Source organism: Hyperolius riggenbachi, chromosome 8 (assembly GCF_040937935.1).
Source record: "Hyperolius riggenbachi isolate aHypRig1 chromosome 8, aHypRig1.pri, whole genome shotgun sequence".
Taxonomy (NCBI): domain Eukaryota; kingdom Metazoa; phylum Chordata; class Amphibia; order Anura; family Hyperoliidae; genus Hyperolius; species Hyperolius riggenbachi.
In genome coordinates, this window is record NC_090653.1 from 251,975,259 (window position 1) to 251,998,776 (window position 23,518).

The 23,518-nt window shown below is 45.5% G+C and overlaps 1 protein-coding gene across 2 annotated transcripts in view; it reads left to right on the forward strand.

Annotated features, from left to right (window-relative positions):
* The window catches only part of ZWINT (ZW10 interacting kinetochore protein), a 36,541-nt gene extending 16,805 nt beyond the window's left edge, over positions 1–19,736 (forward strand). For both annotated transcript variants that reach the window (XM_068248608.1, XM_068248609.1), the window contains exons 4-11: positions 736–902; positions 7,147–7,167; positions 7,282–7,418; positions 10,865–11,027; positions 12,763–12,902; positions 19,135–19,294; positions 19,375–19,434; positions 19,523–19,736. In XM_068248608.1, coding sequence (XP_068104709.1) covers positions 736–902; positions 7,147–7,167; positions 7,282–7,418; positions 10,865–11,027; positions 12,763–12,902; positions 19,135–19,294; positions 19,375–19,434; positions 19,523–19,537 — 863 coding nt within the window. In that variant the 3' untranslated portion in view covers positions 19,538–19,736. The remainder of the gene's footprint in view (positions 1–735; positions 903–7,146; positions 7,168–7,281; positions 7,419–10,864; positions 11,028–12,762; positions 12,903–19,134; positions 19,295–19,374; positions 19,435–19,522) is intronic.
* Positions 19,737–23,518: the final 3,782 nt, after the last annotated feature.

Here is a 23,518-nt window from a genome sequence, read left to right on the forward strand (position 1 = left end):
AGCTGGAGGAGTGGGGCCCTGGATTGGCTTGGGAAGCTGGAGGAGTGGGGCCCTGGATTGGCTTGGGAAGCTGGAGGAGCGGGGCCTGGATTGGCTTGGAAAGCTGGAGAAATGGGTCCTGGATTGGCTTGGGAAGCTGGAGGAGTGGGGCCTGGATTGGTTTGGAAAGCTGGAGGAGTGGGGCCTGGATTGGCTTGGGAAGCTGGAGGAGTGGGGCCTGGATTGGCTTGGGAAGCTGGAGGAGTGGGGCCTGGATTGGCTTGGGAAGCTGGAGGAGTGGGGCCTGGATTGGCTTGGGAAGCTGGAGGAGTGGGGCCTGGATTGGCTTGGGAAGCTGGAGGAGTGGGGCCTGGACTGGCTTGGCAAGCTGGAGGAGTGGGGCCTGGACTGGCTTGGCAAGCTGGAGGAGTGGGGCCTGGATTGGCTTGGGAAGCTGGAGGAGTGCGGCCTGGACTGGCTTGGCAAGCTGGAGGAGTGGGGCCTGGATTGGCTTGGGAAGCTGGAGGAGGGAGGTGTCTGGATTGGGTTTGGTAATTCGGAGAAAGTTGGGGCCTGGAGTGGGTTTGGTAAACTGGAGGACGAAGGTGCCTGGACTGAGGAATTGCGTATGATAAGTGATCAGTGGGATGGAGTTTCCTGGAATGGGGAAGTGCAGAGGAGCTGAAGGGAAAGTGCAGAGTTGTAGAGAAGTGGTGGAATATTGGAAGTTGAACGTTGATGTTTTTCCATCTGCAGACAAAGAGGTGGAGCCGGTGAGGCAGAGGTGGATAGCTCTTAAATCTGAGTACCAGGATAAGGTGCAAGAGGTGGAGGAGCTTCTACCTCAACTCCTGGAGAGGATCCAGCTTCTACAGGAGAAGAAGACACAACTAGAAGAGACTCTGCAGCGGTTCCAGCAGAAGGTGAGCTCCACCATCACTGCCTGACACAGGCCTCATTCACTGACTCTCTCTGGCCTGAATATCATCGAAGAACATACATGATTCAGCAAGCTCCTGACCTGGGTCATACCAGGCTATCGTGAGGGTTGCTGAAAGTGTAGTGAATTAGTAGTATTGCATGTACACCCTACACAGACTCGCCCGAAGCAGTGGCTGTTATCTTATTTTATTGTTTATTTGCAGTTTAACCTTAGTTTGCAAGCATAATTTGTTCCTGAAACATGCTCGTCATCTAAAGCACTCTTATGTGAAAGTGAATTTCCCCATGAGGATTGATGGAAGCTCAGATGATTCGTTCCACAATCCAAAAACATTTATAGAAAAAATATTTAATACAAAGTACTATTCTGTATTAGGTAAACATGGGAGAAAGACTTTCATTATAGCTAAAAATGTATCTGTTGGCTCCCCCCAACTTTTTTTGTGTGGCTTTAAAGGATACCCGAGGTGACATGTGACATGATGAGATAGACATGGGTATGTACAGTGCCAAGAACGCAAATAACTATGCTGTGTTCCTTTTTTTTTTTTTTTTCTCTGTCTGAAAGCGTTAAATATCAGGTATGTAAGTGGCTGACTCAGTCCTGACTCAGACAGGAAGTGACTACAGTGTGACTCTCACTGATAAGATATTTGCCTTTTTATCTCTTTCTTGCTCTCCGAATCCATTTTCTGCTAGGAAAGTATAGTTGGAATTTCTTATCAGTGAGGGTCACACTTTAGTCACTTCGGCCTGGTGCACACCAAAAACCGCTAGCAGATCCGCAAAATGCTAGCAGATTTTGAAACGCTTTTTCTTATTTTTCTGCAGCGTTTCAGCTAGCGTTTTGCGGTTTTGTGTAGCGTTTTTGGTGTAGTAGATTTCATGTATTGTTACAGTAAAGCTGTTACTGAACAGCTACTGTAACAAAAAACGCCTGGCAAACCGCTCTGAAGTGCCGTTTTTCAGAGCGGTTTGCGTTTTTCCTATACTTAACATTGAGGCAGAAACGCATCCGCAATCCAAAATCTGCTGCAGCCCGGGAGTATGCGTTTCTGCAAAACGCCACCCGCTCTGGTGTGCACCACCCCATTGAAATGCATTACCCTAGCAGATCCGCACCCGCAAGCAGATCGCAAACCGCAGCGGAAACGCTCCGGTGTGCACTAGGCCTTCCTGTGTAAATCAGGACTGAGTCAGCCACTTACATACCTGATATTTAACTCTTTCAGACAGAGAAAGGAAAAAAGGAACACCGCATAGTTTTTTGTGTGCTAGGCACTGTACATACCCATGTCTATCTCATCATGTCACTTCGGATATCCTTTTTAAAGGGGTTCTGTGGGGTGTAAAACAAAAAGTGTCACTTAGTGCTTCTACCGGCCCCCTGCAGCTATTAAGTCCCACGTCGTCACTTAAGCCTCCACCATTTGGCAATGCCGGTGATGTGCTGATTATTCGTCTAGCTATATGTATAGCACTGTGGCGCGTCATGGGGAGCTTACTGCACAGGCGCAGTACAAGAAAACTTCGTACTGTGCAGTTAGCTCCCGATGACGCGCGCTGCCAATGCCGAACATCCGCAGTACTATTCGTCTAGTTAGACAAATAATTAGCAGGTCACCTGTTGCGACGAACAGTGGAGGCTTCAGTGACGGCGTGGGACTTAATAGCTGCAGGGGGCCGGTAGAAGCCCTAAGTAACTGACACTTTTTTGTTTTCTTTTTACACCCCACAGAACCCTTTGAAAGGACTTACGAGGCCTGTTTTCTAAAAAAAAAAAGTTAGATACCTGTGTCAGTTTGTGAGGCACGGAGGACGCCGTCCGTGCTGTTCCGCCGGGTCCCCTCCGCTCAATATCCCCCCCCCCCCCGAATGTCCCCCGATCGCACGGCCCGGGACGGGCTCTCCAGCCTTCAAAAAGATGGCCGCCGCAGCTGGCCGCGGCTGTGCAGTCCACATAGCCGCGAGTGCGGCTGCGCAGCTCTAAGGCCAACCCCTCGATCCACGTAACGGGCTGTTTCCTGTAGCGTGGATCAGGGGGTTGGCCTTAGAGCTGCGCAGCCGCGGCCAGCTCCGGCGGCCATCTTTGTGAAGGCTGGAAAGCACGACCCGGGCCGTGCGGTCGGGAGACGTTCGGGGGGATGTTGAGCGGCGGGGACCCGGCGGAACGGCGCGGACGGCGTCCTCCGTGCCTTACAAACTGACACAGGTATCTAACTTTTTTTTTTTTTTTTTTTTTTTAGAAAACAGGCCTCGTAAGTCCTTTAACAAGGAATTTGTCCAGTGACAGTTGCTTTTCCCTATTTTTGAGGATGTGACATTATACAGTCCCTACACTCAGATTAAGTACATTTGAGCACAATTTTGCAGCATCAAAGGGACAAGAACCATGGGCTCAGTTGTGGTGATATGACGCGCGTGTACCGTATTTTTTCGGAATATAAGACACACTTACTTATATATAGTCCCTGTGTCTTAAATATACTAAATACAGGGAGTACCAAACTTACGATCTCCCACCTATACGAACCGCTGCGACATTGGGGACTCCCTGCCTTGTCCCCCTGTGTGGTCCTCTGCTGCCCCCCACCCATATGTCTCATTCGCTGCCCTTTAGTAAAATCAATTAGCGGCAGCCTCTCATCTCAGGCGCTGCTACCCTAGAGACTGCCCCTGCTGAGGATGCAATCAGCAAAAGCTGTCACTAGGGGAGCCGCACAGGAGAGGTCTGAAATCACTGGTGAAGTAAGCCATGCTGCCACTAATTGATTCGACACACAGTAATTGGCGGAGACATGTGGGGGGGATACACAGTGACAGGAGGGGGACCGGAGGGCCACACAGGGAATAGAAGGGGACATACAGGGGCAAAGGAGGACACGGGGATCAGAGGAGGACAATGATTTGGGGAGAACATCTACAAGATGCTATTGGAACATGGACATATCAGATTTAGTATATATTTTACCCCCCTGTTTTTTTTCCCGCTAAACCTAGGTGCGTCTTATATTCCGGTGTGTCTTATATCGCGAAAAATACAGTATATTGTGCTTGTATATGAAGAGTTGCTTGCTATCAAGTCAGAATTTCATTAAAATATTTGCTTATCTTGGATGGTGCTCTTAAACCAAGTTAATTGCAGTCTAAGATTTTTCTGTATTAGTTTTTTTTTTTTTTTTTAAAGGGGAACTGAAGTAAGAGGTATACAGAGGCTGCCATATTTATTTTCTTTTAATCAATACCAGTTGCCTGGCAGCCCTGCTGGTCTATTTCTCTGCAGTAGTATCTGAATAACACCAGAAACAAGCATGCAGCTAGTCTTGCCAGATCTGACTTTAAAGTCTGAAACACCTGATCTGCTATATGCTTGTTCAGGGGCTATGGCTAATAGTATTAGAGGCAGAGGATCAGCAGGGCTGCCAGGCAACTGGTATTGCTTAAAAGGAAATAAACATGGCAGCCTCCATATAACTCTTCAGTTCCCCTGTAAGGACAAGCTTTCAGGCTGGGAATACACTAGGCAGAAAGGCTAACGTTGCGGAAAACGCACATAATGTAAGTCAGTGGACCGCATGGAAAAATGCATGTACTTGCGTTCTGCAGTGTGTGTTTTTAAAAACGCTGATTTTTGTCAAGTCAATGGTGACGCAGAGGTATTGCGTTTTAGTGCATTTTGTATGCGGTTTTATATGATGATGATGTATTTAAGCTTCCTGTTGACTTCCTAATGATTTGCATAAAACGCATTAAAAAGCACACAGAACGCAAGAAAAACACATGTGCTGAAAAAAGAAGCAGACGCACAGAAAATGCACTAAAAATGCATAAATGCATATATGCAGCAAAATGCTACGTTTCCCGCACTGCCAAGTGTGCACCCATCCTCCATGTGCTTTCTATTAAAGCAATCATGAAGTGAAATAGTTAGATGCTCACCCCGACATATGGAGGCTGACATTTATTTCATTTTAAACAATGCACATTGCCTGGCTGTCCTGCTGATCCACTGCTTCTTAGGGCCTATTTCCACTGAGCGCGAATATGGGCCGAATCTGCTGTGTTTCCCCGCATACGAACGGGGTGGAGAAACGCTACCTATCTCTTCAACGGAGAGCCATCTGGATCGCACTGCGGCGTGAACCTGGATGGCATGCTTTAGATTTCAGCAGCACACAGCGGAATCACTATAGCATGCATGGCACGGGCAGAACGGGACATGTTCTGTTAGAGTGCGGGGGGGTGGAGGGCCATTTGAGTGGCACAAAGTGTGTCGGCGGACAGGTTGAGCATGGAGAACAAGGCTATCGCCATCGCTTGGTCGAATTGATCCACCTGGGTGATCGCTGGCTGGGTGGCCATCAGGAGTCGGGGGCTGCTGTACACACACCGGATCATTGGCAGAGGCGGTCGCTATCGACCTCCTCAGCTGACTTTTAAAGTGTACCAGAGATGAACTAGTATAAAAGACCCATACATACCTGGGACTTCCTCCAGCACTCTCCGCATCGATCGCTCCCACGTCACCTTCCTCCGCCTTCCCCTGGTACTGCTAGAAGCCCCGTAAGTTTGCCCAGTTGGGGTCAGTCGGCACATGCGCAATGTAGCCGCATGCCCCCCCCCCCCCCCCCATCTAGCTCCTGCGGGTGGGAGTGTACTGCGCCTGTGCAGTAGTACTGCGCAGGGGCAGAGTGCTCCCAGCTATGGGAGTGCAGCAGGGCATGTGGCTGGGCCACGCATGCGCCCACATTCGCTAAACTTACGGGGCTTTTACCAGGAGAAGGCGGAGGAAGACTTTGGGGTAGTGATCGGCGAGGAGGGGGCTGGAGGAAGGTATAAATATTTTTTACTAGTTTGTCTCTGGTTTACTTTAATCTTGCATACATAGGGACCTTAAAGGGCACCTGCCAGATTTAAAGAGAGACTGAACTCTCATAAAATTCACGTTTTTATTTTAAAAATCACTTTAACTTCATTGCCCTACCTAAAACACCGAATCCCCGTGGCTGAACCCTAACTAAATCCCCCCCAAACTCCCCGGGGCACACTGCAGGGAGTGCTTCCGTGAGAGGCAGAGCTTTCGGCTGCTGCTCTGCCTCTCCACGCATCTATCAGCGCAGATCGCCGCCTCCGCCCGCCCCTCTCAGTCTTCTTTCACTGAGAGGGGCGGGGGAGAGGCGGAGATACGCGCGGATTGACTCTAATGGAGGCAGAGCTGCAGCTGAAAGCTCTACCTCCTGGGGCAGCAAAATCGACGGCCAAGAAAGTCGTGGATTTTGCGGGGGGAGGGGGATTTAGTTAGTGTTCAGCCGCGGGGATGCAGCGTTTTAAGTAGGGCTATGATGTTAAAGTGATTTTTAAAATGTGAATTTTATGAGACTTCAGAGTCTCTTTAAAAGTGCCCCTATGGGTTACTCAACTTGCTACGGGGAAGCCACCGGGTTCCTAAAGAGGCTTCCCTGTCCCCCGTCTAGTTCCAGCTGTGGGACCCTCCGAAAGTCTGCTCGTCGGCACCTCTTGTATACTTGCTAGCTCCGCCCCGCCTGGCTTTCTTCGGCAATGTATAAGGTCCGTGCTTCTGCGCATTAGTGAGCCATCTGCAGTTGCACTGACCTGATCCAGCCTGACTATTGCCAAAGAAAGCCGAGCGGGACTGAGCTAGCGCACATGCACAGGGAGGCCATTCTTCAGGGGTCTTAGCGCTGTAATGAGACTGTGCTGGAGGATGGAGCAGTCCTCTATACTATAGTGTTCCCCAACCCTGTCCTCAAGGCCCACCAACAGTGCATGTTTTGTGAAAATCCTCAAAGGTGGTTAATCGACTCTGCTGAGACACTAATTACCTCACCTGTGCATGTTTGTGGTTTTCTACAAAACGTACTGTTGGTGGGCCTTGAGGACAGGGTTGGGGAACTAAGCTCTATAGGATCCAGAGGCTTCCCTCTCCCAAGGTAAGTATCTAAAACTGCCATGCAAGCCTCATAGGTGTGCGTTAAGATAAGTATTTTATGTGTTGATGGTGGCATTTTGCGTATGGTGCTAACAGGATAACCATGACATAGAGCTTTACTTTCTCCTTTGAGAAGTGGAGCAGTTCAACACTGTCTCCAGGGAACATTCAGCCAGTGAACTGACCTGACTATCATCGTGTGCCTGTGTTCATCATCAGTTATACTTTGCTTGAACACTGACTGTTGTTTTTTTTTTTCTTCTCTTGTCCTCCAGAAAGCACTGAAACAGGATACGGTATGTTGTCGGTTCTTATTTCAGATTTGAGGGTTTTTTTTACCCTTCTTAATATTCCATGCTTTCTCCTGCTCCTCCTAACTGCCCGTTTAATTGTCTTCACTCCTTATCCAGGTCAAACAGGAACTGCAGGAGTCCATCCAGAAGAGCCAGCAGTCAGTACAGAAATGTCAGCAGCAGATTCAGCTGCTGAAGGCCGAGGTGGATAAACTGGAGCAGTCCGCAGACAACTGGATCCAGACTGTGAACAGGTGAGAGGGAGGAGCCCGTTGTAGCACTCTGTGATTGGATGATGTGATTGAGATTTTTTTTTATGTGGCTGGATAAGGCAGGAACAAGGAGTTATGAAGCTGCTTTTATTAAACACTTCTGTTTCAATATAGATTCATATGTGTGGATTTGCTACTGGGTAACTTTTAAAGTGGACCTGAACTCCTGCACAGGACAGAAGGAAAACATAGAGACATGCACCCTGTATGTATTTAGAGAGTTTAGTCTGTCTAATTCCCCCTCATCTGTGACTAATCACAAGCTGTAATTTGATCTCTCCCCTGTCACCTGACTGCCATTGCAGATGAGCGAATTTTGAAAGCACAGGATGTGAACAATAAGAAGCAGGAAGTAGACACACCAGATGTATTTCAGGATTTGTATCGGCTGTAACAAAGAAATGTTTTTCTTTAAAGGTTATTATGCTGTTGCTTATCTTGTAGAGCAGAGAGGAAGTTTTGCATTCAGGTCCGCTTTAATATGGAAGTGTAGTTGCAAACAGCAGCAGATGGTCTAGGGCTCGTTTCCACTATTGCGGTGCGGAATCGCTGCATATCACCGCTGATTAAATCGCATGCGGATGCGATTCCGCATGCGGATTTTGCCGCGATTTCGCATAGGCAGGGTATATGCGATTTTTAACCATGATACTGCCTGTGTCAATTTACATTACTTTCAATGCGAAATCAAACACGAAATCGTGGGAAAAAACGCATGCAAAAAACGCATGCGATTTCCCTATTAAATACATTGTCTGCGATTCCACACGCAGGCGAATTCTGCAGGGTCTACTGTGCAGAAAAATCCTGCACAGAAAAACGCAAATGAAAACTGACAAGTGGAAACAGTCCCATCCACTTGTATTGCCTATGCGAATCCACATGCGTTGTCTGCATGCGGATTTGCGCTAGTGGAAAAGGGCCCCGCCTCTACTCCAAATCTAGTCTGTGTACAGCGGCCTCTGATGCCTCTGCCAGCGATCAGTCTGACAATTCGGCCAGGTGGAGATGATCGCACAAATCCTGCACAGACAATCTGAATTGGGACATTCCACCCCTTTAAACAGGTGAAACTCGAAAAATTAGCATATTGAGTACAGGTCCATTTGTTTCAGTAATTCAACTTAAAAGGTAAAAATTTATTAGACACCCTGTAACAAACAAACACCCTCTGGGGGATACTTGCCTGGGAGGGTGGGGGGGAGCCTCAGGGTCCCAATGAGGCTTCCCCGTCCTCTGTAGCTGCAGGAAATCCAGCGCTGGCTCCCCTGAAACCTTAACAAGTCCTGACAAGGGTACACCTGTGTGCCCAATATTTACCTACTGCAATCCGGCGCAGCAGCGGCTCTTCTTTCGGGCTTAGTCAGAAATAGCCGAGCCTGATCGTATCCGCTCTACTGCACAGGCACAAAGGACTCACCCCTGCACAGTAAAGCGGATACGATCTGGCTCTGCTATTTCTGCCTTAGCCTGAACAAAGAGCTGCTACTGCGCCTTTCGCTGGATCAAGGTGGTAAATATTTACCTCGCCACTGTTCAGGGGGTCGCAGCGCTGGATTGCCGGGACACTGGAGGACAGGGGAAGCCTTGTTAGGATCCAGAGCCTTCCCCCTCCCGAGGTAAGTATCACCCGGAGGGTTTTTTTTTAGTTACAGGTTTTCTTTACATATTTATTACACGCAAAGCAAGATATTTCAAGCCTTTATGTGTTATAAGTTTGGTGAGTGTGGCTTACAGCTTATGAGAACCCAAAAAAATCTAAATCTCAGCCCATTTGAATATTGTGAAGATGTTCAATATCTCAGGCTCAGCGTGTCGGACTCTAATCAGCTAATTCATCCAAAACACCTGCAGGGTGTTCCCATTTCATAGAGGAGTTTCACCTTTTAAGTTGAATTACTGAAATAAATGGACTTTTGCACAATATTACCATTTTTCGAGTATCACCTGTACATACCCCCCTATATAATTATACTGTAGGTAATATCATGCGCTGACCTACATTACTGTTATTTGCCTTCTTAAAACAGAAGGAAATTTGCAATCATTCAGCTATAAGTGAACATTTGTGGTTACCCCCAATGCACCACTACTGAATATGCAAATTATCTTTTTGCCCCTGTAAGCCAGGAAGCATCCAGAACCGCTGGTGTATAGCAAGCCTATAGCTTTAACCACTTCAGGACAAGAGCAACTTTCACATATCAGCGCTGCTCCCATTCATTCACCAATAACTTTATTACTACTTATGACACCTAAATGATGTATAGATTTTTTTTTTTTTTTTTCAGGACAAATTAGGCTTTTAGTATGTGATAATTTTGTTTAGAAATTCACTTATTTTCTATGCATTTTAAAGGGAAAATAAGGGAAAAAATTGAAAAAAGCACTATTTCTCCACTTACATTCATTATAGCTTTACAATAAACAGTGCTAACTATAAGTTAAACCCACAAATTTTATTCGCTTATTCATCCTTGTTATTAAAACATTTAGATTTTGTTCCTAGCACAATGTATGGTGACATTATTGTATTTGGACAAAAAGGTGTCTTTTTCTGTTATTTTTTTTTTTTCTCATTATACACTATTGATGATTACAAGACCTTATTTGCAAAAATAACAGTAATATACCCTCATGGCATACATCTTTAAAAAGCCATGTTCCTAAGGTAACAATATATTTTTTTCTTTTATATTCTGTAACTTTATCATTTTACAAGTTTTTTTATTTTGATACAGAATATGCGAAAATGTAATTACTTTTGATTCAGTTTGTGATTAAAAAGAATACACAAGACATGGACCTTAACCCTAAAACTGTCTAAACTGTATTCTACTACTTATCACGGTTAAAATGTTACCACATATGTCTCTTGTAGTTTTCTTACAACTTTCCCAAGTTTGATCATAATTTTGAAAATGAATTTTTATGTTTTGATTGAGTTTGTCCCTACCTATTTTTTAAGTGATGGGAGTCCAAGCTGTAAGACACATCAACATGTATTCTACAACTCGTCGTGGTTAAAACGATACCACATGTGACACATTTAGTAACAAACTGGTGGTGCATTCGCCACAAATACAATGAACGTATATATACGTCCTTTTGTCATGACGTAGTTACATTTTATACACCAGCGGTTCTGGATGCTAGCCTGGCTTACAGGGGCAAAAAATAGATAATCTGCATATTCAGTAGTTGTGCATTGTGTTTAACCACAAATGTTCACTTACAGCTGAATTATTGCAAATTTCCTTCTGTTTTTAAAAAGGCAAATTTCACCAAGCATTGCTTATTAGTAGGAGGGCTTTTCGGTCTCTTTTATACCGCTATACATTCCTAGGGGTTTGGGTCACCCCGAGCTGCTTGGTTACTCTGTTCTACATGACTGGTGACCTCCTGACAGCTGTTGATTTTTCTTGCAGGGACTCGTCACATCTGGATCTCCTCCACTCTCTGCAGGGGATATCGCTGGTGTCGGTTGGGGAAGAGGACATTGTCCTGGATTTGAATGTTGGGGAAGAAGCGCAACTGGCCCCACTGAGGATTATCGTGCACTTGACATCACAAGGACAGTTCCACATCCAGGTGACAGGCGGGGGCTGAGCAGCGTACTACTCCGGTAGCAACTCCTCTGCGCAGCAAACTCACACTTCTCACTGCCTCCTCCCTCATAGTGCTGCATTGTGGGACACCTCAGAGCTCACTCCAACCTGAATAATCACATATACCTTCTGTTTTAAGAAGGCGATTTTCTGTTTTGCATAGCATTTTAGTAAGAGGGCTTTTTGGTCTCTATCAGCCCCTAGGAGTTCTGGTTCACCATGAGCTTGCTGGGTAATCTGTAAGAGCCACTGTACACCAAAAATCGTTAGTGTAATCACAAACGCTAAGCATTTTTTTAAGTGATTTTACAGATCAATTTCGGGCATGTGCCTAGAGATTTTTGGAGCATTTTGATGTAGCATTTTTTTATTTTTTTGTACAGTAGAGCTGAAAGTGAACAGCTTTTATAAAGAAAAAAAAAACACTTGGAAATCGCACTGTTTTAGCGTTTTTTTATACTACTCATCATGGCGGCTTAATCGCTTCAAAAATGCTGCAGGACCTGCGTTTGCTTTTGAGAAAAAAGCTCATCGCTCTGGTGGGATCCATCCCATACAAATACATTAGCCAAGTGCTCTTCAAAGCACTAGCATTTTAAAAAATGCTCAGAAGCGCCTCTCTTGGGGCTTGATTCACAAAGCGGTGCTAACCTACTTAGCACGTCTAAAGTCTTTAGATGTGCTAACCAGGGTGCTAAGTAGGTTGGCACCGGATTTCTCAATCAGATCGCGCGCTAACTTTACGCGCGCAAAGTCCTATGCGCGCTAAGTCCCATAGGCTTTAATGGGCACTTCGTCCGGAGCGCTCTGTGCAGTGCGCGCGTAAAGTTTTTTAGGCGCATAACATTTTACGCGCGAAAAGCTCGTTTAGACGTACTAAGGGGTTTTTCACAGGCGTGCTAACAGTTAGCACCGCTTTGTGAATCAAGCCCATGGTGTGCACCAGCGCTAACTCTGGGTGTTTCAAGTCCTACCCCATAGAGCCACATTAATCCATGCCATGCACTGATAAGGATCAACCAGTCTGAAAGAAGTCTGTATGCATGTTGGATTAGTGTGGCTCTGTACAATTAGCCTCATTGCATTCCAGCGGTTCTGCACATGCAATTGAAGGCTGACCAGCTGGGGGTCTCTCGCTCTTCAGGAAATACAATGCTCTTACCGCTATGCACCCAATCAAGCCCTTTCGAACGAGATTTTTCCAGCATGCCGGATTGATAGTTTTGATTCGATTCTGCTGGGAATCGGTCAGGTGGCCATGTTGTGGCATCTGCCACAGTTATGATCGAATTGGACAGATAACAATTCTGAAAATCGAGTAATGTTTGGGCACACTTACTTTGCTGGGAAGCTTATCGGTTAAATTTCTGCACTGCTTCTGCAGCTTTACAGACTGTGTTTTGATCATTAAACAAATTAGATAGGATTGAGCAAATGTAACAGAGAATTTTTCTTTGCAGCATTCAGTTACTTAAGTTTTCCCGCACTGAGGAGCTTTTTGAGTTAACGTGATGATATAAAACATCCATCCAGTGCTTGTTCGCTGTCCTATATTTTATGCTTGGGGGACTTGTGACTTTTACACAAATGACATTACTTCTGGGACAAAAGCAAGTAGCATAATTGGACAATAAAGAGTAGGTGACACAAGTTTTTTTTTGACTGTTATGCCAGATGGTCATTTCTCTATAAGACCTGAAAATGCTTTAATTTTACAGGCTGGAAATTCCATGCCCGACCTTCCCCCAGATCTGCAGCGCGGAGACATCTGTTGTATCACAGCTGTTCTGTTAGAGCTGAAGTGTTGGTATCAAAGCCATGGCAGACTTCTGGCGGAGCTGCGAGACCTGCAGGAGAGGTAACATCATGCTGTATGGAATCCAGCCTCCATATCTCCTGTTTACATTATTTGCATCATTAGAAGTATGCCAGCAGAACAGTGATTGGAGGGATCTTGTCCATGCTGCTGAGGTCACACAGCTGAGCGTGGGGATTGGAAGAAAGTTGGGTCTACATAAGTTCCAGTGAGGGCTGTATCATGTGACCACTCAGCATCCATGTCACACAAATGGCCACAAAGAAGTTCTCCTTTCATATCTAGAAATATCAAGGTGGCAAAAGAAGAACCCCGGACCATGTAGCCATTTTTCCTCAGAGCCTCATCATTTTAATTGTAATTTGTACCTGCTGAAAATCTATGGCAATTAAAAGGAAAAACTCCCCCATCCAACTCCCCTCCTCCTCTTCCTCCAGACACATACATATTGCTACAGAGGAGGCGTGGCTCTTGTGCTTAAAGTGTACCCGAAGCAAACCTCAGGTATAAAAGCACATACTTATCTAAGACATCCTACAGAAACTTCCCACCGCGTCCTCCAGTCCCCTGTTGCCAAGCATGGACCCTTCTGAAGAATTTTGACACGGGCATGTCGGAATGAACTTCGGGCCGCACTCCTCTTCATACACAAGTACAGTCTCGACTGCTTGGGAAGCCGGAACTGTTTGTGCCAGAAGAGCAGCAGGGCCGTGATGTTTCAGAGGGTCTCGGGCAGCAGGGGAGGTCCAGAGGACAGCATGGAAATCCTTTGGATTCCTTCTCCTGAGGTAAGTATTTGATTTTTCACCCGGGTCTCCCTTAGGGCCCGTATACGCTCCAGAAGAATAATAACCACAATAATGACCACCTCTGCTGAGAATCCAGCCTGTGTACGGCAGCCCCCGACAGCTCAGCCAGCGATCTGTCCTGGTAAATCACCTCGGCCAAGCAGCGGCAGAGTATCATTCTTCCTACTTACCGTGCTGTATCACGTCACTCCCGTGCTGCTCCGCCCGCTTCATAAAACAGAACATGTTGCTCACTTGCAAATGTGCGACACATCTGCACAGCCGCAGCCCTGCAATATCATCCAAGGGATCGTGCCGCCATTGAGCGACACTGATGCAGTGTGTGTACGGGCCTCTACAGTTGTGAGCTACAGTGCAGAGAGGGGCGGGGCTGACCTGCCCATCAGAATGCTTCCCATTCCTTCCTGTGGGTTGGAGGTGGAGTCAGAGGAATTGTCTGCACAGCTGGACGTTAGGCTGGTGTGTGGAGGAGCAGTGCAGTCCATTCAGAGGGAAAGGTGATCACCCCTGAAGCACACTATTGTGGCTTTTCCCTCCTTTCAGATACACTGTAGCTGGAAACTGGTCCAACTTGTCTCTTTACAACTATAACCTGCTTAAAATTTACCTGTAGATCAATAATGGAGAGAGAACACAACAGAAAGAAACCTGGCACTGCTGCAGTGGCTCAATTTATTGTAGCAAAAGTGAGCATCACAAGTTCATGACTGTCGTTTCTGGCTAAATAGCGCCAGAAACGACACAAAATGGACACACAGCCTCCGTAGAAGCGGAGTTTTGCGCGAAATGGCTGTCAGGCACCCTGTACCCGGCACCCACCACCATCTACAGCGCCTCCTCACTCGCTTTGGTATGTGAACCAACTTTTTATATGCAACTTTGCACAAAGTCATGAACTTGTGATCACTTTTGCTACAATAAATTGAGCCATTGCAGCAGTGCCAGCTTTCTTTCTGTTTTGTTCTCTCTCCATCATTGATCTACTTACTACTACTGCCTGCTTGAGCACGCTGATTAAGGGCTTATAAGAGGAGGAACTTGATGTCCCACTAGTGCATGTTCCATAGCTTACTGTATCTGCATTGCAGTGCCAACCTACCACCATCTTTTGCATCTACCTTAAAATTTACCTGTAGTGACTTTTTAATGTGAAAACCTAAAGATGGCGGCATGTATAAAGGGTTAACTGCTCCCACATTCAGGCTGGTATTTTACTTGGGATGTGCGTTTGCACCGCACAGAATCACAAACCTATGACCCTGTAGCAGAGTGTGCCCACAGCGTCATATGCATAGCACCGCCGCTCCCCCCAAACCTGTTGTATTTCAGGGGATGACTTGCACCAGTTTGAGTGACCCGAGCACCTCAACTATAAAAGTATTTTAAATGAACCTCCCCCAAGGGAGATTCGTAATTGAGGTCTACTTAGTGAGACAGTGTTAAAGGGCAACTGAATTGAGGGGGATATGGAGGCTGCCATATTTATATCCATTCCAGTTGCCTGGCTGTCCTGCTGATCCTCTGCCTCCAATACATTTAGTCATAGACCCTGAACAAGCATATGCAGATCAGATGTTTGTGACATTATTGGCAGATCTGACAGGATTAGCTGCATGCTTGTTTCTGGTGTGATTCACACACTACTGCAGCCAAAGAGATCAGCAGGGCTGCCAGGCAACTGGTATTGTTTAAAAGAAAATAAAAACGGCAGCCTCTATATATTTCTCTGAGTTGTCCTTTTAAATTAACTTAGGGGGTTGCTCCATAGCCTCCATCGCCACGAAGGTGTCCGTCCTTGTACCGCGAGTCCAACACATTCCCAGCCATTGTTATTTGCAGGCCTGTGGAGTCGGAGCAATTTCGGGTGCCTGGAGTCAAAGTTGGGAAAAATGCACCAGCTCCTAATGAATTTAAACTAATTAAAATGGAAAATATGATAAAATGTTCTATTTCTCAGATAATAGTCATAAATAATGTATATATACAGTAATAGCTGTGCTTAGTCCACAAAAATGAGTTACTTGTGCTGCTTCAATAAAGCAGTCCCCGTATTCTTAAAGTCAGATATACATATCTGATTGTGACTGTACAGTATATATGATGTGTACACAGGAATCTCTTATATATACTAAATAACGTCTATGCTGTAAGTACAAAGCCTGATGCGTAGCCGTGTCACTAATAGAGATGTTTAATGAGATGGAAATAATTCTGCGTTAATTCTGATTTATGCAAATGTATGCACTCCCTTTGCTCATGAAATCAAATCATTTGATATGTTGTTAAAATTTGGTTTGGTGACTACGAATTAAAGGGTACCTGAGACGGATGAAATTAAAATTTTATACATACCTGGGACTTCCTCCAGCCCCCTTCAGGCTAATCAGTCCCTCGCTGTCCTCCTCCGCCACCTGGATCTTCTGCTAGGAGTCCTGGTAATTCAGCCAGTCAGCGCAGTCCAGCCGCATGCCGCTCCCACAGCTAGGAGCGTTCTGCACCTGCGCAATAGTGCTGCGCAGGTGTAGTACGCTCCCGGTGGCAGAGTGGGTGCATGCGCCCTACGGCCGACTGGCTCAAGTACCTGGACTCATAGCAGAAGATCCAGGTGGCGGAGGAGGACAGAGAGTCACTGATTAGCCTGAAGGAGGCTGAAGGAAGCCCCAGGTATGTATAAAACTTTAATTTCATCTGTCTCTGGTTTACTTTGTTACACAGTAGTACTATACTCTACATATGCACTCCCCACAGAGCTGCAGGGAATCCACTGAGAATGTTGTGCACATTGAACACAGAAGTATTGTCTATCGCCAATAAACCTGGTTCAGATTGTGCATGAAGAATGTGTAATAGAGGAAGAATCGCCTCATTCTCCTGCAGAGTACCTGCACATCACTCTTACATGTACCCACAGTCACGTTGCCTAGGGCCTGATTCATAGTCAGATTGTGCATAAAGAATGTGTAATAGAGGAAGAATCTCCTCGTTCCCCTGCAGAGTATCTGCACATTATTCTTACATGTACCCACAGTCACATTGCCTAGGGCAGGGGTAGGGAACCTATGGCTCGGGAGCCACATGTGGCTCTATTGAGAGCTACATCTGGCTCACATACAAATCAGTAGGGGTTGATTTACTAAGCTACACTGCTCAAGCAGCGCAGCTTAGTGTGGCAGCACAAATACAATTTTTAAAGTAGACACGCTACTGCTGTAGCATGCACTACTAACTTACTCACGATACCTAAAACGAACGGCTGCTCCAATTTTTCCACTCTGTCAGGTCCAGTGACTTTGAAGGTTGAGATTCCTGCACTCTGATTGGCCCAATAGGCTGTCTGCCACTTGACAGGCAGCCTATTGGGCCAAAGTGCGGGGATCTCGTCCTACAAAGTTAATAAACCTCCAAGTCAGCTAGCTAATTGTACAAGCTGTTAGTCAGTATTTCTCCTGTCTGGCTCTCAGGGAAATTGCTGATGTTGCTGAAACCCAAGAGAAGCTGAAGATGTGTCTGACACTTCCGCTGCCCGGCGAATCAACTGTATACACATCAACGGGGCAACATGGCCCTCTGCTGCGCATGCACACTGTCCCTGTTTGAAACATATTGTATGGCTCTCACAGAATTACATTTTATTATATGTGGCGTTTATTGCTCTCTCAGCCAAAAAGGTTCCTGACCCCTGGCCTAGGGCCTGATAGATGTTCTTTGTTCCGGTCTGTACCTTTTTCAAGTACTCTTACCGAGGACTAGTTTTAGTCTATGACTAAAGGGAATAAATATGGCAGTCTACATATCCTCACTTCAGTTGTCTTTTGTCTTTTAACCATTTCAGCCGCGCGGACGTGAGTTTTACGTCTGCAGCTGCTAGAGCGGCAGGGACGCACTAGTCAAGTCCCTGCAGTTTAGGGGGGTCTGCAGGCGATCGTTTGCGCTGCAGGGGGGATTGGCTGCAGGGGACAACAGTCCCCTGTACCAATCCGAGCATGTCCACCGAGAATAAACACTGTTTTTGTTCTGTAAATGGAGCCGCCGTGCTTCCTCCTGCCGTGATTTCCGCCGGTTTCGCTTAACGATCGTTAATTTTATGAATGGGAACAATGTTCCTATTCCTAATCTCCGTGTCGGCAATGTGATTGGAGGCTTCCGATGGAAGCCTATGTCACTTCCCCAGTTACAATGTAGTGATACATTGTATACCAATTAACGTACATTGTACGCTAATGGGAGTTTTGCTCAGCAGGGACATCTTGTGGCCAAATAGTAAAACACACCTACTGACTTTGGGGAATAAAAAAAAATGATTATCTATGTCAAGAGGGCTTATAATTAATAATGGGCTAAAAATTAGTGATGGATGTAAAACTGAAACAAGCACCTTTATTTCCAAATAAAATATTGTCACCATACATTACACTAGGGGTATAATTTTAACCTTGCAATAACCGGGACAAATGGCCAAATAAAATGTGTGGATTTTAATTATGGTAGCATTAATTATTTTAAAACTGTAATGGCTGAAAACTGAAAAATAATGAATGTTTTCCATTTTTTTTCTTCCAATTATAATGCATTTAGAATAAAATAATTCTTAGCATAATTTACCACCCAAAGAAAGCCTAATTGGTGGCAGAAAAAACAAGGTATAGATAATTTCACTGTGATAAGTAGTGATAAAGTTATTGGGGTATGAAAGGGAGAAGCGCTGACAGGTGAAAATTCCTCCCGTCCATAAGGTGAAAAATACCCACGGGCTGAAATGGTTAAAATTCCTAAGCGTTGGCAGAGACTATTTTCATGTTACATACTTTCAATCAACAAGATTGTAATATGCAAATTAGAGGAGTCGGAGTCGGTGGAATCCAAAACTGAGGAGTCGTAGTCGGTGGATTTTCGTACCGACTCCACAGCCCTAGTTATTTGCCGGGAAATGTGGCGTTCCCAGCTGCTGATGTATGCCAGGAGATGTGGTATTTCCGGCTGCTGTGCATGCTTGGAGATGTAGTCTTTATTTGCCTTAACCTCTAAAGTCTGTAGAAACTACATCCCCCAGCATACACCAGCGGCCGTGAATGCCACATCTCCCAGCACACATCGGTGACCGGGCGCGGTTCATCAGCCAGCATGCATCAGCGGCTGGGAACACCACATTTCCCACCCTATACCAGTTTGTCTTACTGCCACAGTTCCAAGTGGCTGCAGACCCCTTCGTGGGGGGGAGGGTATGGAACAATTCCCATAGGTAAATTAATTTAATGCTGCCCCCCACAACACACACACCACACACACACACACCATTGTTTATCTTCCCCTTAGAGGGAAGTTTGTTTTAAATATTTTTTATACTTTAGGTGCTCAGGTCTCTTTAAATACAGGAATTTTAAAGTGCTGCAAGTTGACACTGATTTTGGCTGAGGTAACTTTTGTGAACAGCAGCTTGTTTTGAAAAAGTTCTCACTTCTTATCAGGTTTGCCCTGGACTGGCTTCCAGCAGAGCGGAAGCTCTTCTTCCTGAGGGGCAGCGTGCAATACACCCTCCTCGTGGAGCCTGGCTACCCTCACAGCGGAGGAGTCAGACTCTTATCCGTCAGGCGATCTGAGACGAGCGTCCCTCACGATCACTTCAAGGTAAGGCTCTGCAGATTGGGTCTCGGCAGGAGGATTTTGTTCTCGAGGAACTGATTCCGATGATGATTTTCTCTGTGCAGCCTCCGGCGGAGAGCCCATCGCTGACTGTCTGGCTGGAATATCTGCGGAGTTCCCCCGAGGTCAGCACATGAGGCCGCTTCAGAGCACCAGAGTCCAATCAGCTGGCTGCATGAATGTATTTATTTCTATCATCTGTATTTATTAAAGGGGGCTTCTACCTAATGCAGTATGAAGGCAGCAGCGGAAGTGAGCATAAGAATGGAAGTCCTACGTATTCAGTGGAGGTCTCCTCGAAATATTGAGCTCAATTCGCTAAGCATTACTTTATATGGTAATACAGACAATGAATGATTTTACAGTTTTTTTTAAATGTCACTTCATTAAAGTGGAATTGTCAGCCATAAAATCAAATTCCATTTAACCACTGCTCTGTGTTTATTATGTAGTCTACATGCATTCCGCATTGCAAGCATTCCAATATAATCATAAATGTGTCTGCTGTAATTAATCTTATCTCACTCAGCCTGGCTCCTTTCTGGTACATTACCGGGGAGAGCTTATCTCCCCTCCCACATTCCTGCTCCTCACTGATTGGCTGAGGGCAGTTCAGTGTGACATGGGACTGAGAAGGGAAATGCACCTCACACACTGTAGAAGCTGCTGAAATACAATCTATGCTGTGCTCACATGCGTTTACAAAGCAAGCTAAATATGACAGTGCAGTTTCTAGGAGGAAAAAAAAAGAGTAAGAAAGGAAATAACATCAGGATTGGTTTAAATCAAAGGCAGTAAAGATGGAAAATGCCTGTAACAGTTTTCTCTTTATTTACTATATAAAATTCACTGAAATCAAAACATGTACAGTACATACATTATGTAAGAAGAAGAAGTATTTAGCTACTTACAGGATCTTCTCAAAAAATTAGCATATTGTGATAAAGTTCATTATTTTCTGTAATGTCCTGATAAACATTAGACTTTCATATATTTTAGATTCAAATACACACAACTGAAGTAGTTCAAGCCTTTTATTGTTTTAATATTGATGATTTTGGCATACAGCTCATGAAAACCCAAAATTCCTATCTCAAAAAATTAGCATATTTCATCCGACCAATAAAAGAAAAGTGTTTTTAAAACAAAAAAAGTCAACCTTCAAATAATTATGTTCAGTTATGCACTCAATACTTGGTCGGAAATCCTTTTGCAGAAATGACTGCTTCAGTGCGGCGTGGCATGGAGGCAATTAGCCTGTGGCACTGCTCAGGTGTAATGGAGGCCCAGGATGCTTCGATATCTGCCTTAAGCTCATCCAGAGTGTTGGGTCTTGCGTCTCTCAACTTTCTCTTCACAATATCCCACAGATTCTCTATGGGGTTCAGGTCAGGAGAGTTGGCAGGCCAATTGAGCACAGTAATACCATGGTCAGTAAACCATTTACCAGTGGTTTTGGCACTGTGAGCAGGTGCCAGGTCGTGCTGAAAAATGAAATCTTCATCTCCATAAAGCTTTTCAGCAGATGGAAGCATCAACCCACTTTTGAACCAGAAACAGCGGCAGAAGCGCCTAACCTGGGCTACAGAGAAGCAGCACTGGACTGTTGCTCAGTGGTCCAAAGTACTTTTTTCGGATGAAAGCAACTTTTACATGTCATTTATTTATTTTATTTATTTGTTGTATTTATAAAGCGCCAACATATTACGCAGCGCTGGACAATAAATAGGGATACATACAATATTTAGGGGTGACATACAGCAAAATGACAATACCTGAATACAAGAAAGATCAGATCATGCAGCACAGTATGAGAACAAGGTAACGCTTAGTCAGTCTTTGGATGGGAGCATGGGGATTAGGCAAGTTAGGTTCACTCAGATGCCTAGCATGGGTTCACAGTAATGGAGGTGCATGATCAGGTTGGACACAAAAGGAGGAGGACCCTGCCCAAAGGCTTACAATCTAAAGGGAGAGGTAGGGACACGAGAGGTAGGAGACCAGAGTTCAGCTGTGGGTTTAGAGCACTTGTGAGGGGTAGTAAGCCATAGTGAAAAGGTGAGTTTTGAGTGCTTTCTTGAAGATGATGGAGGTAGGGAGTTCCATAGTGTTGGAGCAGCTCTTGAGAAGTCCTGGAGGCGTGCATGGGACTGGGTGATGCGGGGGGGCGGTTAGGCGAAGTTCATTGGAAGAGCGGAGTGAGCGGCTAGGTGTGTACCTCTGAGTAAGATCGGAAATGTAGGTTGGACAGGTTTTGTGGACAGATTTGTAGGTCAGACACAGTATATTGAATCTGATTCTGGACTGGATAGGAAGCCAGTGGAGGGATTCAAGGAGGGGATCCGCCATGGTGGAGCGATGGGAGCAGTGGATAATTCTGGCTGCTGCATTCATGATGGACTGCAGTGGGGCTGTTCGGGTCATAGGGAGACCAGACAGGGCATTGCAGTAGTCAAGGCGTGAATGGTAGTGTGGTTAACAGTGACATGCACATCTGGGAGGTTTATGGATGTCCGGGGTGGGAAGATCATAAATTCCGTTTTGTCTAGGTTTAGTTTCAGGAACCTAGCGGACATCCAGGAGGAGATGGCTGATAGACCGGAGGAGACCTTGTCCATGGTAGTGGTGGATATGTCAGGGGTGTGGAGGTAGATCTGGGTGTCATCTGCATACAGATGATAGTTAAAACCCATGGAGGAGATAACCTTGCCAATGGAGGATGTGTATAGGGTGAACAGTAGGGGGCCAAGGACCGAACCTTGGGGGACTCCCACCGAGAGGTGGTTGGGGGTGGATGAGGACTCATTGAAGGCGGTCGTGAAGGAGCGGTTGGAGAGGTAGGATGAAAGCCAGGACAGGGCGAGATCGTGAATGCCCATGGACTGGATGTCATTCGGAAATCAAGGTGCCAGAGTCTGGAGGAAGACTGGGGAGAGGGAAATGCCAAAATGCCTGAAGTCCAGTGTCAAGTACCCACAGTCAGTGATGGTCTGGGGTGCCATGTCAGCTGCTGGTGTTGGTCCACTGTGTTTTATCAAGGGCAGGGTCAATGCAGCTAGCTATCAGGAGATTTTGGAGCACTTCATGCTTCCATCTGCTGAAAAGCTTTATGGAGATGAAGATTTCATTTTTCAGCACGACCTGGCACCTGCTCACAGTGCCAAAACCACTGGTAAATGGTTTACTGACCATGGTATTACTGTGCTCAATTGGCCTGCCAACTCTCCTGACCTGAACCCCATAGAGAATCTGTGGGATATTGTGAAGAGAAAGTTGAGAGACACAACCCCCAACACTCTGGATGAGCTTAAGGCCGCTATTGAAGCATCCTGGGCCTCCATAACACCTGAGCAGCGCCACAGGCTGATTGCCTCCATGCCACGCCGCATTGAAGCAGTCATTTCTGCAAAAGGATTCCCGACCAAGTATTGAGTGCATAACTGAACATAAATTATTTATAGGTTGACTCTTTTTGTTTTAAAAACACTTATTTTATTGGTCGGATGAAATATGCTAATTTTTTGATAGGAATTTGGGGTTTTTATGAGCTGTATGCCAAAATCATCAATATTAAAACAATAAAAGGCTTGAACTACTTCAGTTGTGTGTAATGAATCTAAAATATATGAAAGTCTAATGTTCATCAATACATTACAGAAAATAATGAACTTTATCACAATATGCTAATTTTTTGAGAAGATCCTGTATATATTTTTTTTCCCCTGGAGGCGGGTCAAGGACATAGTCTGGAGACCTTGAAGAAGATTCTCACCCCTGGTGCACTGTATTGTGGCCTTCCCCAATTTCCAGATGTGCTGTAGCTGAAAACTAATTTAAGGCCGGTACTCGCTGGCAAATCTGATCACCTAAAACTATCAATGTTGGGTCTTTCCCTATATGCTCTGTTGGTGGGTATAGAGGTCAGTGGGTAACGAGAGCCGCAATCCGGAATGGTTTTTCAGCATGCCTGATACCGTCCATAGCGAATGGATATTGTGTTCCCATACAGTCTTTGAGAAGATAACGTAAAAGTAACGGAGACGCCAAATTAGAATAAAATGCATTAAAGTTTAAAAAGGTGGCAGTGGACTTACCTCCAGGTAGTTGGACACTCAAGGTCTATTTTCAAGGTAGATCTTTATTCATTAGGAAAAAAGTAATAACATGAACTCCACTGCAACGCGTTTCGCAGGCATACCCGCTTCCTCT